This window comes from Amphiura filiformis, chromosome 6, assembly GCF_039555335.1.
Source record: "Amphiura filiformis chromosome 6, Afil_fr2py, whole genome shotgun sequence".
NCBI classification, from domain to species: Eukaryota; Metazoa; Echinodermata; class Ophiuroidea; order Amphilepidida; family Amphiuridae; genus Amphiura; species Amphiura filiformis.
This window is the reverse complement of record NC_092633.1, coordinates 78,402,614-78,419,832: the sequence shown is the minus strand read 5'-3', so window position 1 is coordinate 78,419,832 and position 17,219 is coordinate 78,402,614. Positions and strand designations below refer to the sequence as shown.

At 36.0% G+C, this 17,219-nt stretch overlaps 1 protein-coding gene across 1 annotated transcript in view; it reads left to right on the top strand.

The window, feature by feature from the left end:
• The window catches only part of LOC140156084 (ubiquitin carboxyl-terminal hydrolase 9X-like), a 128,498-nt gene extending 116,423 nt beyond the window's left edge, over positions 1–12,075 (top strand). Inside the window, 2 exon segments of the mRNA XM_072179202.1 lie at positions 4,191–4,367; positions 5,321–12,075. Of these exon segments, the coding sequence (XP_072035303.1) occupies positions 4,191–4,367; positions 5,321–5,530 (387 nt within the window). The 3' untranslated portion in view covers positions 5,531–12,075.
• Positions 12,076–17,219: the final 5,144 nt, after the last annotated feature.

Genomic DNA, 17,219 nt, shown 5'->3' with positions numbered 1-17,219 from the left:
GGTAGACATCCCATACCTTTGGGGAAAATTTCAACAGATTTTACTGGGTGAATTTTTTAGATGTAAAATGCACAAGACATTCTTTGCTGTTTAAATAAAAGTACCAATAGAAATACTTGTTCACTTTACCAATCTTCAGAGAATGGTAGAACCTTTTAAACCTGAATAATATGTATATCATCGTTAATAAAATCTAATCATTGTACCAAATATTTTGAGTCAAGTTAGATGACAAGATAATTCTTTGACTTTTCAATAGATCATTTCTCTTCTGGACAGGCGAATTATAACTTTGTCTCATTAAAATTGAACTTGTTCTTACACGAGCCTAGTCCCAGGGCTCAGTAATTCCATCTGTATTGTTCAGTTGATCATGCCCCAAGGCTATTATTACTAACTTGCCTAACTAACCATAGAGAAAATGAATAAGGAAAAAAATTGAATGACAAAAAGGAGTCTGTAAGGTCAAATTCAACGCATGCAAGTCACATCACAAAAGATCCTGTGCATTTCACATTTTTGGGTTTGTATATTTGAAAAGATGGGTTATGCAGTGGGATGGTGCCAATTTGTGGCACATTTGTAACAAGTAGACCTTGAACAGAGTTCATCATAACCGTGTCATTATCAGTTTCAAAAGCAAATTTTCTGATGCAGCGAAGCAAAACAAGTGTCAGCTTTAAAAAAAAAATCAATTTTCACTTTTTAGTTAATATTGCATACTTATGGTTTACAGTATGGCGAGTATTTTATCAACATTTCCGAGTTCTATGTTATTGAAAACAGCAAACTTTCAAAAGAAGTATAACTCTATGACTGAATCACAAAATCAATTTGACTGCCTGCCTGCCTGCCTGCCTGCCTGCCTGCCTGCCATTCAATGTGTGTGTTCATAGCACATTCCATGTTACTCATGTAGTCGGGAGGGTGAATTGATCTATGAATTGCACATTTTCACAGCTTTTTACAAAAAATTACAATGTAGCTGTCAATCATATAAATAATTTGATGTAAAGACAGGATTTTGAAGTAGATATTAACATGGTAAAAACTATGTATAATACTTACAACAGATTATTGCAAGAATTGTGCACTTTTTTTAATGAAAAATAGATGACACTTTGGCTTGTGCGCATTGGGCTATTCCAGTTGAAATAACCTTAATATCCCATGGAATAGCCCATTGCTTCATTATGACATTTACCTTGTTTGTCTTACACAATTGAACTAACACTTCCACTATTTGGCACTTCACAATGTGACAGTAAAAGAAAGAAAAATGCAAATGTTTGTCGTCTGCGGCACATTTGAATTGGTCTTCGTGTGGTCTTCCCAATATAAATATCAATCTCTTGCACATACCCAACACTTGACCATGTCTTTCACACAGATTTGTGTTCAGACGGGATCACCGGCGTGTCCAGGATCTTTTCCTGCGGGGGCCCAAAGCACCCCCCCCCCACGGAATTATAAACAGGGTCATCCATAACAAACTTAGGAAAAATTCAATTTGAAAAGGTCTATAGCTCTGAACACGGTTCTCTTTTGATGTTCATAGTGTTGATCAGAATTTTGGAATGTAAACAGTAATTTAACCTGTTTTTGTCCAAAGTAATTGAATACTATTAGACCGTGACCAACAATAAATAAATAGTTTTGATTTGCTTTATCATTCTGCTTCACATGTTGGTGCACACAGATTTCTACAATTGATTATTGGACTTTGTAACTGTTTTCAATACCATAACCCATTTAATATGAGATATCCAAAAGAACGCATTTATGCAAGGGCAGAGTAAAGTCATAATGAATGCAAAGATTAGTGTACACAACGAAACGTAGCACTCCTTTAATAATATTTCATTCTGAGGTGACATTGACTTCAATGTTGATGTGTTTCGTGCTAATGACATTTCCCAAACTATTAGTTGTGACCCAATGTTGGGGTTTAAGGACCTCAAGTCAAGTAGGTCACAAACAAAGTGTAACCTAATAATTTTTTCACAGAGGAAATTTACTACTTGAGGTACAAAACAAAGCTTGCAATAGGCATTCATAATTTCCAAATTGTAGTGTCCATGAAATTACTGATGTTAAGTTATAAACCTAATTATATTCCCAAGGGATACATATTTCCAACATGCATTGTTTGATTGGTACATTTACTGACCTTGTATGTAGGCCAAATTGATGTATGGTGATTCTGCATGCACAACATTAATGAGTTTATTTGCATATTTTGCCTATATTGTCATTAATCCACTCTGCAGGTAAAACACAATATACCGATCAACTTCAAACTTATTTACTTCAACTTCATTCAAACTTGTATTTACTTCACCTCAAAATATTCTTACCATTGTACGCATAAACATTCAATATTTGTAGTACCACTTTTATTATTTACACACCATTCTGTGGGGGCCACCTTAATTACGAACCATTTAATTCTAGTTAATAATTTTTTTAAAGTCCTACCAAGAAAATATCCAACATTTTTCCATAGCACAAATTCATTTAGGAAAACAAACCAAGCAAAAGACTATATAGCAAACTTATTGTGTGCAAAAAAAGCAGGGCAAGCACAATATCAAGTCAGGCAAGTTTATATGTTGACTTGTCTGAATGGCAACGGAATTGGGCAGATTCTGCAAGGACTGGCTAACAGTGGTCTTGCAGAATCTGCAAACAGTGGCTTTTAGAATCCAAATCCCATTAAAATTAGTCTTTAGGTACAACTGATTATCTAACTTTAAAAACAAAATATAACATAAGAAAGTATCGCCTGGTTTTTATCAATAACTCAAAATCAATATTAGTACATGCAATGCTTTCAGATGCATTCATTTATTCTTGCAGGTTGATGCATTTATATTTGCTTGCATTTTTCTAACTTTTTAGTGACAATTTGGTTATAAAATAGCAAAAATCATAGGATTATTTTCTTGTGTATGAAATAAATGCATATCACTTGTTGCTTGAGAAATTGTACAAAATAATGAGTACTGAGTGTGGGGCTTGTACATTTAAAGATGCATCAACATCTCAATACACATGCCTTATTTTGTACAATCTCACTCCCAACAAGTTATTATTAACCTATAATTAATTGCCAAGGCATCATTTGCATTCCATCTTCCACAATGGTGCTCATATTTTATACTTGGAAAAAATGCTATGTGCTATGTAAATTAACACACACACACACACCCCTGTATTATGTCTGAAATATTAAAAGAAGTTGTAGTTACTGGTTATATTGAATTCAATACACATTTGTAGATAATAATTACTTTGGTTATGTAATAAATATATACAAGTACTACAAATGCTTATCCACAATAAACCTGATTATCTTAACCCTAACAGGACCAAGTACTACAAAATACTACTTGATATATGCGCTGTTAGTGTGTGCATCCTCACGTGGTGTGATGGCGCTTAATCGCCTAAGTGATATATAGGCAGTTTAGCTGGCCAGTGAAGCCCAAGACCGTGGCAAGATGTCGCCGACCCAGTGCTTGGCATGCGAGGGGTCTCGGGTTCGAACACCACCCAGAGCAAACAACTTCTTTCTTTCTTTTCTCTCTTTATTCCTTCCTTCTTTCCCCTCCCGTCGCGAAAAAGCCCGGTGGGGGTTCGGGTTAAGGGATCGGATAGCAACATTTGCACAGTATTTTTGTGGGACATAAGAGCACATCTGACACATCAAATTGCATTTGAACATTTTGACCTATTGTATTGAAGATATACATTTTTTTTTCTCAAAAAAGACCTACAAATTTTAGGCCTTTTTGAGAAAAAATGTATATCTTCAATACTTCAGGTCAAAATATTTGGCTTTTCCTCCCAGCTACATACATTTTAAGTGTGTATCATTAGATTTATAACGTTTACTTTAAATATCAAAAGTATTAAAACGATATCAATTTTTAATAATTTGCCATAAAATTGTATTATATTGTGAATTTCAAAAAATCAAAATTATTTGATATCAGAAGGACATTCCTCATATTCAAAATGCATTTGAGTGTGTCTGGTGTGCTCTCAGGGCCCACAAAAAATACTGTGCAAACGTTGCTATCCTATTCCTTATGGTAAATGCCAGTACTAAGAACTGGCATAAATAGTTAATTTTTAACTACAATTGATGGAATAATTGACTTTATTGTTTTACCCATATTCTGCAGGAACCAGAGGAGGTTGAAGTGATGGATGAACAGGAAGGTTCCCCTCAAGATGAAGCACCAGTCACACACTATCAACAGCAGCTGCCTAACTTGCAGGCTCCAAATAATCAGCAGCAGCAACCACAACAACAGCAACAGCAGCAGCAGCAACAGCAACAGCAGCATATAACAGCTCAGGTAGGCCAGGTAAACAAACTTTCAATTTCTTATATTTGTTGTGTTAGTTTTAGTGGTCTTACCATATTTCCTCGAATAGTCACCCCCCTCAAAAAAACGCCCACCACTTTTTTCAACCAAGATGTTTAAAAATGCTGATATTTCCATGTTATTTTGTGTAGTAAGCTTACCAAGTCGATAATGGCGTCAATAATCGGCGAAAATCTGATCGAAAACCCGGAAGTGAACCAGAAATCAGTGTTTCTAGTTCATAGTTCATCATTTCAGCATGAGTTTCAAGCTCACCTAATGATTTTAACAGGAATTATTGTTCTAAAAATGACCTTAAATAAACGCCCCCGTTTGGAAAATGCAACGCCCCTGAGGGGCGTTTATTTGAGGAAATACAGTTATTCAGGATCTGGATCGAGACTTTAACCTATTTAGGTAAATGGGTATAGGACATGGTGCTATCGGGTGATTTTTAAGTTAGCATAGTTTTGCTACATTAGTGGAACCAATGTTTTTTGGCATCCTTACACCTCAAATTATAAAACTAGAATTAGTTCCATTTTTTCTATGCCCCCTATGGTTACCACGAGGTGTCGAAGGTCATAATGGGACCAAAATAAAAAACTTGTTTTATCATGTGTGATATACCTCAAATTGTTCCTTTCATTGCTAGGAATGAAAAAAGTCAACTGTCATTCTGCACTAAAATGCTTAGTTCAGGAGTTATAGAGTAAACTAGGTCAAATGTCAAATATCTCATGTACAGAGGCCAAGTATTCAATATGCACTGATTCATTCACAACTTGTCTCAAATTACTTCCCTCGGTAAACAAAAATAATTTGTTTGAGAAACGTGTAACCTGAGAATGGGATGAAATCATGAGTCATGGTGTACCTTGCTCTTTTTCTATCCAACCATGTTATAATTTCAGTGTTTCCTTTTACCTCATTTTGAATCACAGAATAGTCAACTGCAGCCACAGATTCCAAACAACAAGCAACCCCAGACAGGGTTCACACAACACATGACCAACCTACACCGACACCCTAATGCCATCAATAACACGCTACATGGCCCTCCACGCCCACCTGCCCATGGTACTCAGCCTGAGGAGGAACCAGCACCAGAGGAAAGTACAGACAACATCCAGAGCAACAAGGAAGCCCAATGATGATGGTATCTGACAGGGGGGTGGGGCTTGCTTGGTATTTTGTAGGTCATTGTGAAACATTTTCTTATATATATACATATTTAATATACATAAAAATATTGTACCTTGATTTGTTTTTTTAAACCATATATGGCTTTCAAACAGATAGACAAACATTGTTTATGTCTTTGTCAACAGCTGGAATGTAAGATGTTGTTAGGTTGTGTGATCTATCTCAGTGGCACATTGGTTGAGAAACTTACATACTGTTGTAAAACACACACACAATGTAGCTATGTATCTGTAGCAAATGATGACAGTGCTGGCCATCAAGTATGTAGAGATGTCATGCTATGTTGCATTCATGAGCAAAGAAGAGCATTATGCCTGTGTTAGTTATGTAGACAATGAAGTAATTAGTAGCTGTATAATCCTGCATTTCATACTCTCAAAAAATCAAACACAAAAGAATCCTCTTGTTTGTAGGTATAGATGAATTGTACTAGCTTGGTTCACAGCTACTTGGTTAAGATTTTAGTAGAATAATCAAATTAATCAAATATCCATTTTACTTCCATATATTTCTAAATTGATGTCAGTCTAAACCTGCAGGAGGAGAGATTTGCAAAGGGAATCGTGTTGTAAAGTGTGATAGCCTCAGTTTGTCAACTAATATGTGGTGCACTAATTATCAAAGTAGAATAATTTCATGGTTTTGAACTTTCCTACTTGTGGATACTGCACACTGATGAACATTCTATTCTATTCTATTCGTCTGATACCATTAGCTCAGGTTGATGCATCATATTGAATGCACGCTATCTTTGGTATGTGTAGATATGTATTGAATAATTCTCTCTGATAGCATCAGTCTGCAAGGAGACAGAATTGCAATTCACATGTACTTACTTGCTTACATCCAAACACACCCACCTGCACCATATAGCCCTGACCATGACTATCAAGACAACTAGAGAAGTAAGTCTAAGAATAATGCTTTGAACATTTTACTCGGATATAGTTTGCCCACTTTTTGCCAGTGATTACAACACACACCCCTACATATATTGATACAAGTCAAGGCCAAGGTTTACATAATACTGTTCATTCAACTTTAAATGTCAGCAAGACGGCACTATGATGTTATTGTCTTGTTTTGATTGCAATGATAACAATGAAATCTGGAGTGGTCTACGTGCAGATACAGGACAGACCAGTCAAACAAGTGTGATATATTGTTGTAATCATTTAATATGACCAGTCTAATCTGTGATAGGTCATGTGAAGCCAACCTTGTTAATATGAGCTGGCTTTCATGCTTGGTATGGACTGGCATTGCTTGCTAGAAACGTTGATATCAGTGTTTCAATTTGGCCCTGGAAAGGGAACAAAAATGGTACTTGTCTGATTGGTTCTTCCTTTTCAAATACGAAGATTGGAAGGCAGCAAATCGCTTTCTCTTCCCCTCCATTTTGTCAATTGAAAAGGGGTGTTCTTCTCCCCAGTATTTACATGATCAGTGGGAAAGTCAAATCAGTTTTAACTATAATATTTTGAGGTACTTGAGGGGAGCATTCCCCTGGAATCTAGAAGTAAAGGCCTCCCTGCTTTCAAAGTAAGAAATAAATCTCTGTTGATTTGTTTATTTACTTAGTTACATCTTGTGGCAGTAGGTAAAGTTTGGCTTATATAAGGCGGAAATTATTCGGCTTTTGTTACTGCGCGCATCAATAAAGTCCCAACTCGTGCTTGCGTGAATTCATATAAGCATGCGCCAGTCACGCATTACACAACGCACGACTAGCGTAAGCACAGCGTGCACGCCATTCTATATCAATACACAGTGTTATGAGTCTTATTTTTTCCGCCTTATATAAACCGAACAAACTTTAGATTTATTATCAATCATTTAGTATTAAAGTCTTCGCTTAGTGCCTAATCTAGAGCAGGCTACTGCCATAGTCTGATACCCAAGTATTCCTTCTCAACCGTGGCTGTGAAGTTGAGTGAAGCATTACATGGGGATGCTATCAAAGATCTCTTTCTTGTCACTTTCTTGCACCCATCAATTAACAGGCTGGAAGATAAACCACTTTCAATTTTACTTCTACTTACACATCTGTTTTGTTTGTGTTTGTTTTTGACCCAAAAAAATGAGAATTAATTGCCGAATATAAATTATGACTGGATATATAAACAGTTCAATTATAATTGACACCAAGTGCAAATGGATATTATTATTTTTTAAGGGAAATTTATGAAAGTGCACTTTGACAATCCAAGAGATATGGTTGCATACTGTGATCTTAATTTGTAATGAAGTTGTAATCAATATTTCCATTACCAGGTCTGTCAAACAGATTCTATCCAATGTTTTCACATAAATTTGTTAACATTGAGACCATTGGAAGATAAATGAGCTTGTGTACCAGTTCACAACAAAAAATGAAATAGGATACCCGATGTGTTAGTTAATTTCATATTCAATCAGTATTTCCTTACTTTGTTTGATCCAACTAAACACCTATTGCTTGCGTAGCACCCCTTATCACCTTATTTTAGTGCATTATGTAGCATACAAATTTAGTAACAATACTAAATCAAAAGCATAGGTCTTTGAGTTGCAACGGCTGTGGCTTTTGTTCGACAATTCCTTTATGTAATGCCCAGTATGATGCTCACAACATATATAGTAAGTGCCCCCCCCCTTAAATGAGGTTTAAAGCCCCCCTCTCAGGTGCTATGTAGGTCAAATACAATACTGTTATCTGAATACTATATCACACAGATCTCCCGGTTGACCGTTTCTATATGGCTGCTGTACACATATATTTCAGGTTTATAATTCTTGAAGCATAGCTTGTCTATTTGCAGCATGTAATGGTCTTTGATGTGCTTGTCAATGCAAGGTAACATGCATTTCATAAACATTAACCTTAAGTGAAACAAATATTATATATATATACAAAATGTTCTGATTGTGTAATTATTGCTTGTTTTGAAAGATACTGGAAATCTGTACCTTCTTGTACATTAACAATGCCGATATGTAGAGCATTAAGTAAGTTATTTGGGATAGCGAAACATTCATTTTGAAATGTTTTCCCCTAAAACTACCAAGGAGATATTGTAAAAAAGTAGACATTTTGTTTCTCATTAATTTTCAAGCTTTTCTCTCTCATGCAAGAAAATTGTGCAAACATTGTAAAAGCAGAAATATTTATTTAGTGTGTAGTTGAGTATAGAAAACTGTAAAAACAACAAACACAGTTGAAAATGTTTGCAGTATCTGAAGTTTGAATGATTGATCCAACAAAATGTCCACTTTTGATGTTAAGCAGAATAAATCATAGCTAGGTTTCTTTATTTTGTTTGACACATTTTTGAAGATTTTAGTACAAATAAAATAAATGATTTTTTTATTATCAACATCTGTATTTAGTTTACAAAAGAATATGGCCAAAATGATGCCTATTTATATGAGACATGCCTGTTTGTACTCTGCAGGTACTGCTGAAAATAATTTTAAAAAGAATTTATTAGTAACTTGAAGATGATGATGAGTAACTTAAACATAGCAGCTTTTTTTTTGTTCTTTTTTATGTAGTTTTGATATTGAAGAAAAAACATTTGTGTAAAGTTAAAGTTGTCCAAAATTTACTTTTGGACACAAATGAAACGAGTTGATGTCTTTTTTGTTTTGTTGATTTTTTTTTCTGGGGAGTTTCCTCAGATATTTTTGTATATAATGTTATGCAGTTTAATGTTATAATGCGGGACAGTGCTATGTTTTTCCTTGGGAGGGGTTGATTATAAAAAAAAAAAAGATAAATATCGTCTTGCCGCTGTCTGTAAGGAATGTAAACAATATTTTTTGAAGCAAATAAATATAAAGAAGGCAAGATGTATTATACAGGTTGTCAACAAGTAGAAGAATTCACTTAGAAAGTGAACATAATGTAATGGATGGATGGTTGGCTCATGATTTTGATACATGAAAAGAAACACTGGTTGCTGAAGATAAGGTATAAGCAGATTTGGTCTGGTTGCAACACAGCAAAACTGAAGTCGTTTGCAGGAATATAACCTGTATGGTGTTTTCAGCAGCAGTTGAACACAATATATCACAGTGCCAGGTACATGAATTAAACATTTGGTGTGTGATAAGTATGACGTTGGTGGTGTTCTGCTCTGAAGAAAAGAGATGAATGCGTCTTCAAGTGTTTGTAAAGATTATAAATATAATTTGCAGCATAGTAGACATCATTTTGCTTGTGTTTTGTGTTGTAGTTTTGCTCAATTTTATCCAATATCACTCCCCATACCCATGATTAATGCAGAATACAAGATTTATTGTATATTGATCTTGTTAATTGAATAGTATCACTGCTGATATCTTAATGACATACTTTCAGTAGATATAGTACTTTACGGATATGCCAAAAGGCGGCGTTTGTTGACGTCTTTTGAAACACTTTTTGACACAAATGATAGGTATGTGGATACAATCACAATTTGATGAGAGGGCCAGGAAGATATATGTGGAAACCAAATATTGTGCATCACTGAACTGTAAATGTTGTGTGGACATGTTGCTATGTGGCATGCTTTGTGTATGCACACATGAGGTTATCCATTTGTGTAAAGCAGTAGGCTATTTTTAAACCATAATTTGTGTACTCAGTTGATTGAATACATCTCTGTTTAATTTCAATGTTTTTCCTGTAGTTATGACAATAATTCATTGAACTTGAATACATTTGTGTGCACATAGTAACACTGCAGAAAATAAACCAGGTCAGTGAATTGAGCACATGTATGCCACATTGTTGGTGGTAGTAAACTCTGCTTGAGAGGAGTCATTTTGTTACTTTCTATATCACTTACTAATTACTATCATTGATTAGATAAATAATTATTTGTCTACTGATTGTGACATCACACGTTAGGTTTTTGTAACATCGATTCATTACATAACAATTAATATGTACGATGATAATCAACACTGGCAGGCAGCTCATCCCTGGGTGGTCTTAAAGCTTAGGAGGCTTACTTTGTAATACAGCTGTTGTATTCGTAAATGAGTCAATTGAAAATTTTTCCCAGTACAAGTTGTGATCCTAATGACTAGGTGTAAACAATACCGATGTATTTGTAAGTACACCTAATCAATGCTTATTAATGTTAAGTGTGCATACGTGCCCAGCATATGTGTGCATAATTCCATATGTTTAATAATCACATGGGAATTGTTCCAGAATAATGTCATCCAGGTTCTAAATACATGATCTACAATTAAACTGTGATACATTCCTAGACAAAAGGACATAACTGATATATTCATCTTTTGTGTGGACAATAATTGTACAAAGCTTGTACTTGTAGACTGATGTATCAAGGATGTGGGTATAATCAGTTTGATCAGCTCGCAATCGATGGAAATGTTAGGCTTTTATCACTACGCCCCAAAGTAGACCTACATTATAAGTGTCATAGTTGACCTGTCTGGTTTCTATTGTGCTTGTTAAATAAAATAGACAGCGTATCGGACTTGAATGAATAATTTGTGATGCTTCTGGCAAGATGTCACAAGACAATTCTCGAAATAACATATATAGATATTAATCCGCAATGTTATTAGGCCCGCCGATTACGAGCTGATCAAAGCATAGACCAGTCTTTCCTGATAACTTATTCAACAAATACGACAGTTAAGCCCTGTTGTCATATGTTGAGGGCCGGCCAGTGTAAAATTCACTGCAAATCAAATACAATTAATGCTTATAAGTATCTTGGTGTAATCTTAATTTGACATTTGATGAAGTTTAATATCAAATTTGTTCACTTATTTTCATCATGAATGCCATAAATTGGTTTGATTGGAGCATAGTAATAAAAATAGTATGTGTTCTCTAAAATGACTTGTTGGCAGAGAAAACCAGTTGTAGAATAGCTGTACAAAAGTGAACACACTGTGATTTGCTTTTCTGCATCAGTTGCTTCTCTGTTAAATTTATTTCATATGATGTGTGCACATTGTGCAGAATCACTACATGAAGTACAGATGTGATATAGAATTACTGCATGTGTTTACATTTTGAGTCGGCGTATTCTGCACATTAATTGTGGTTAGAAGTAGGTCAATGCCACATACTTTTGGGTAATAATTGATGAAAAAAGAAATACAATGATGTGTGACATCTATTTTGTTGTCCTATGGAATGGTTCTTGATTAAGACCAGGGTAAGGTAATGTATACATTTCCAATAATTTCAAATTGCTACATCAAACTTGTTAATGTGATATGTGGTGTCTGTATAAGCATATGTATTAAGATCCTTACATTGATTGTGTGTCAAATCAGTGTTGTGATCAACAGCTTTTTTCTGAATATAAAAGTTCTTGTCATACTAAAAAAAAATGGATAAAATAGAGTAAAATTACATTGGGTCGTATATCCTGTTAACCCAAGGTTGGGTTTTTACTCTCAATCGCCCTGAAAAATCTTAGAAATGTTTATGATCCAAATTAAACAGTACCAGTGGTGCATGTATAACATGTGATAACATGGTCTAGCATGTGTTTTTATTTGTATAAAGTCTCTTTGATTTTCCAGCTGATGTTGTTGGTGTCTGGTTAAAAGTTATGACAGAGCAATGCTCACAAACTGAATGATCCATCTCTTTCTTGTCATTTGAGCCAAATTCTGCAGTATACACAGCTTATAGACGATAGGACCAACAGGGATTCAGAAAAAGTATAGTTTGACCTACCTACGACATACCGTTCTCGAGTTATAAGCAAAAAGGTCAAATTTGGGGTGGTCAAATTTAAAATGCTCCAATTTCAACGCAAATGGTCTCAAATTGCTCGTCATGTAAAAAGCAAGTCAAATAAGGAATTGTTTGCACTGTCTAAGATGCTTTGTTGTTAACAAAATTGGCCAATAAAGGTCAATCCCCATTACAGCCTATTGACCACAACGTATGTTGTGATGTTTTCCTAGGTAACGAAACATCCTACATGGTTACAACTATTTCTTTTTTTGACTTGTTTTTACATTTCGTTGAAATTGGAGCATTTTTAATTTTTGGCCCCTGTGTGGCCAAAAGAAAAATGACCCCCCCCCACCTATTTGACCTTTTTGCTTATAACTCAAGAATGGTATGTCCCAGGTAGGTCAAACTATACTTTTTCTGAATCCTTGCAATGAGAGGAATGAGCAATTTTGAAATTTGACCACTGTGTTGAATATGGCCGGAGTGCCGGGAATTATGTTTGGTTAACATCCTGAATGTGTTATAGAACCATAAAAGGAAGCGAAAAAAGTTTGGTAGTGTCCTGTGGGGGTCATCATTAAACTCCTGTTGATACCGGACTATATTATTATAGGGTGTTAAAAAATGCCATTTTCCCTAACTTAGTAATGCCTGCACTATATTTATTTCATGGTGTTCAAATCAGTTCAATGCGGTAACAATATATATCGTCGGACGACCTATTTCGGACCGCCGTCCCTATTTTTTTAAGTTATATGGTACCATTTTCAGTTTTTAAGGAAAAGTGATCGTTCCTGTATTGTAAGCCAGGGGGATGGGAGCATGTTAAAGGAGTATTTTGTGATCCTAGCATCCTCTTTTTATGACATTTTCAGTTGATTCCGATTTTGCGTTTGCGAGTTATGCATGATTATGTGTATTACACTGCTCCATAGACAATGTGTTGTAATTTCGTTCTTGTATACCAGAACGAAATTCAAATTTCACGATATCTTTGCTAAACCAATTAATCTGCAAGAAATTTTTGTACATGAACATTATGTAGCCAGAGGCTTCTAGTCATATAAAATCTTTTTTTTTGAGAAAAGTGGGGGAATTAGGCTGTGGATCACGAAATGCCCTTTTAAGTCAAGTTTAAATGGATTGTGGAAACCAAGAGAAATACTTTCAACTAACTACAAGTACTGAATCTGTGGTAAAATTCAGGTTGTTGTTGTTGATTTATCAAATTGGGTATCAAATTTGAAAAAGAAGAATGAAAATGGAGCAACTCGGAGCCCTGCATCGACACTGCACGGTGAGAGATCCCTTTTATGTGCATCGGACCAGAAATTTGGACTTGAACTCGTAGTATGTGCTTAGTTCTATAATACGCTACCCTGGTTGGAAATCCCCTCCATTATAACTATACAAGGAACTTCAAGTAAAAAACAGCCAAATTTGATTTATAACTTTTACGAGCCGTTAACTCTTGGATGTACCGGAGCCGATGTCAGATACCATACATATGAATCTCCATTATGATCAGCAGTCTAGTTCAAAACCATTAGTCTAGGCTAGTCACTTTTTTGTTCTTTTTTTTTCTTTAATCAAACACCATGGATCATTATCCATTATAAAGTCGTCAAAGAGGTAAACACATTATCTGAACTTGTAAACACCACTTGCACGCAAGTGTCAATGTTCCCTTATATGAAAGACAAGGTTATTTATGTTGCCAATGTCATTTATAACTGCACGTACGTTGATAGTTACGCCAGGACATTAGTGCAGTACCAGACAGGACATTCTTCTTTATGTCAGGCCCGTAGAACCGTGCAATGTCCCCCCTCCAAACCGGCAAAGGGTATGCTTTGTACAAGATTGCGCAAAAAAATGTCACAATCTTAGATAAATAATTATACCCCAAATTATGAACTTCCTCAGTGAAATATTTTTGATGTCAATTGTAGACGAGGTAAAGGTCTGGTATTTGCTAGAATGAAGATTTCTCTTGAAGTCTGCCTGCAAGCCTCACCCCACGAAAAAGATAATTAAGTACTGGCTACGGGCCTGCCTCTTGCTTTTTTTTTGTTCTTCTTCTTTTCTTGCTTTTTTTTAAAAACTAAAACGTCCTTTTGGCAACAACCTTTTATACCCCACTATTTATTTACTTCTCGTTGTTGACAAGGGCGGTCTTCAGTGAACAACTCTTTTCAGAGCCACCAAAACTTTTACATTGGCAGATAGGCGAGGTCTGCTTGTTCACTGTTCACAGGGGACAGTGAACGGCTCTTTTCAGAGCCATCAGTAGGCAAGGGGCGGACTACATGTCTCATACTTACGTGCTTTGTCCTGAAGAATTCAGAGCTACTCCTGACAAAATCCGAGATTTTGAATAAAACGCAGGAACCGCCGTTTAATTATAACGATGGAAATATTAGTCGAACCCGTATACGTTGTTCATCACAGTATGTATATATTTATTTATTTATGCTTCATTATACAGGGTAGCCCCTTCAGTAACAAAGCACTGCTATTTTAGGGATATTTGCTCCACAACGCCGTTTCCCCCAATGAAATCGGACATTCCTAAGCGAAGATATTCTAGAAGGTCGCCTGTTCGAATCCGGACAGATGCACTGTTTTTTCAACGTTATGTGCACTGGCTACTCTGGGGAAAGATTAAAATTTGTTCATCCTATTAATCCAGTGAACTATGTATAATATATTCTTACTATTATGTGACTTTGCGTATTTGTTAATATAGGCCTACAGTTCTGATGCTTTCCGCTAGGAATGCGATGAACATCTTTCGAACCTAATACTTAAAGATTTATACCTTCCGCTCTTCTCCAGTTTGCCTCTTTAGCTCAGTTAGCTTGGTTAGGATGTCGTGCTAGCATTATGAAGGTCGCCGGTTCGAATCCGGCCAGATGCACTGGGTTTTTTTCAACGTTATGTGCACGGGCTACTCAGGGGAAAGATAACAATTTGTTCAACCTACAAACTTGGTCCAACCAGATAGGCAAAATTTAAATGTATAGTATTGAACAATGTGCTCTATTTGACCTGGTAAATAAATTTCACTCTTTTGGAGTGATTTTCACTCTTTGGAGTGCATAATTATTAATCGTAACTCTTTTGGTTCACTTTTATATGTGACGTGTCATGTCAAAAGGAGACACTTTTGGGCAGGATCGTAAATGAGGAAATAGCCAAAAATCTACCCGGGGGTGATTTTTTTCACAATTTGGGTTTGTTGCGAATTTGTGATGTTACTAATGTTTAAAATATTGTCTGATAGTTTCTGATCGTGAATATAACTGGCATCTTGTGTTTTTTTTTTTTTTTTTCAAGGTAATTCCTACTCTCAACATTGTCAATAATATTTTAAATGCCGATATCTCCATCTCAATTTACAATTTTATAATAATACCATAACTTACGAACTCAATATCTTCGCTTAGGAATGCCAGATTTCATTGGAGAAACGGCGTTGTAGAGCAAAATATCTCTATATTTAAGAAATGTAAAAACCTCAAAATTTATAACCTGCCCAAACATAACATAACATAATAACAAGTATTTATATGCGCCTTTGCCTAGGGATTCAAGGCGCAAGAGAAAAGAACACCATAAAATTTAAACAAAAATACAGAAAGCAATGACAGCAAAAAATTAAGGAAATAAGTGAGTCGGGAAGTGAGTTTCCAGGCTGATAGTATTCTTGAATGTAGATGGTAAGCCATTCCATAACTTTGGAGCAGTCGCTGAAAAGGCTCTATCCCCAGCACATTTCCTGGTGCGAGGAATGATAAAATTAACACTCTCACTGGACCTAGTGCTCAGCATGTATGGCGTTCTTGACCGTGAGACAGTTGGAAATGTTCTGAGGAGAGAGCCCATTCAGGGACAAAAATAAGTGCCCCAAAGTGTCTCCTTTTGACATGACACGTCATATATTAGGCCTGAACTGCAACTTGCTTATCAAGTTCTGAAATCGGAACAGACTTTACGTAATATTTATTAATAACGCATTGCCGCGATACGAACCCAAAGTAAAACAAGCTCATGGTACACAAATGTTACTGAATTTTGTTGATGCGATGGATGGTGAACTTGCGGGACTCATGAAACAGAATCTGATAGCTCTAATTATTTCTTTTCGTTCAAAGTCACGGTTTGAAAGAACCATTTTAGTGTGGTGAACCTTGGCGATGGAAAACTAGATCGTAAAACAATATAAATATGTTATTATAGACATGATAGATGCCCTCGAGGCCAGAGATCGACGTTCTCAATGTATTCGTTGGCGAAGTGATGCAGGGGCGTAGCAAGAGCATCAGGGTCCCATGGACAGCTTCTGTCCTGCTCTGGATGAGACGTTAGAAATGTACTTTGTCCAGTTCAGCTTGCTGTCGACTGTAACTCTCAGGATCTCCAGCTCCTCCTTCTCAGCCAGTTTGATGGTGCCAAATAGAAGATCTAGCTTGGTTGGATTTCTCTTCCTTGATATTGTCATTGCCTTACATTTCGATGGCTCGAAGGTAACCTTCCATCTGTCTGCCCAGATCCTCATTTTCTCCAGGTCTCTGTTCAGGCTAGCAGTAACGGCTTCCGGGTTGTCTCTAGATGTAATCTCACAGAACAAGGTGGAATCATCTGCATAGAGGTAGAGTTGGTTTTCACACTCATCATGCACCCAGATCATCAATGAAGACAGAGAACAAAAATGGGCGAAATATTGACCCCTGGTGAACTGATGCATTGATAAGGGAAGTACTTGATGACTGGCCAGATAAGACAACTTCAAAAGTGATGGAACGATCTGTCAGGTAGCTCCTAATACATGTGAGCAGCTTGCCGGATACTACTTTTGCCATGAGTTTTGAGCAAAGGCCATTATGCCAGACCTTGTAAAATGCTCCTTTTGTGTCCAGGGCAATCAG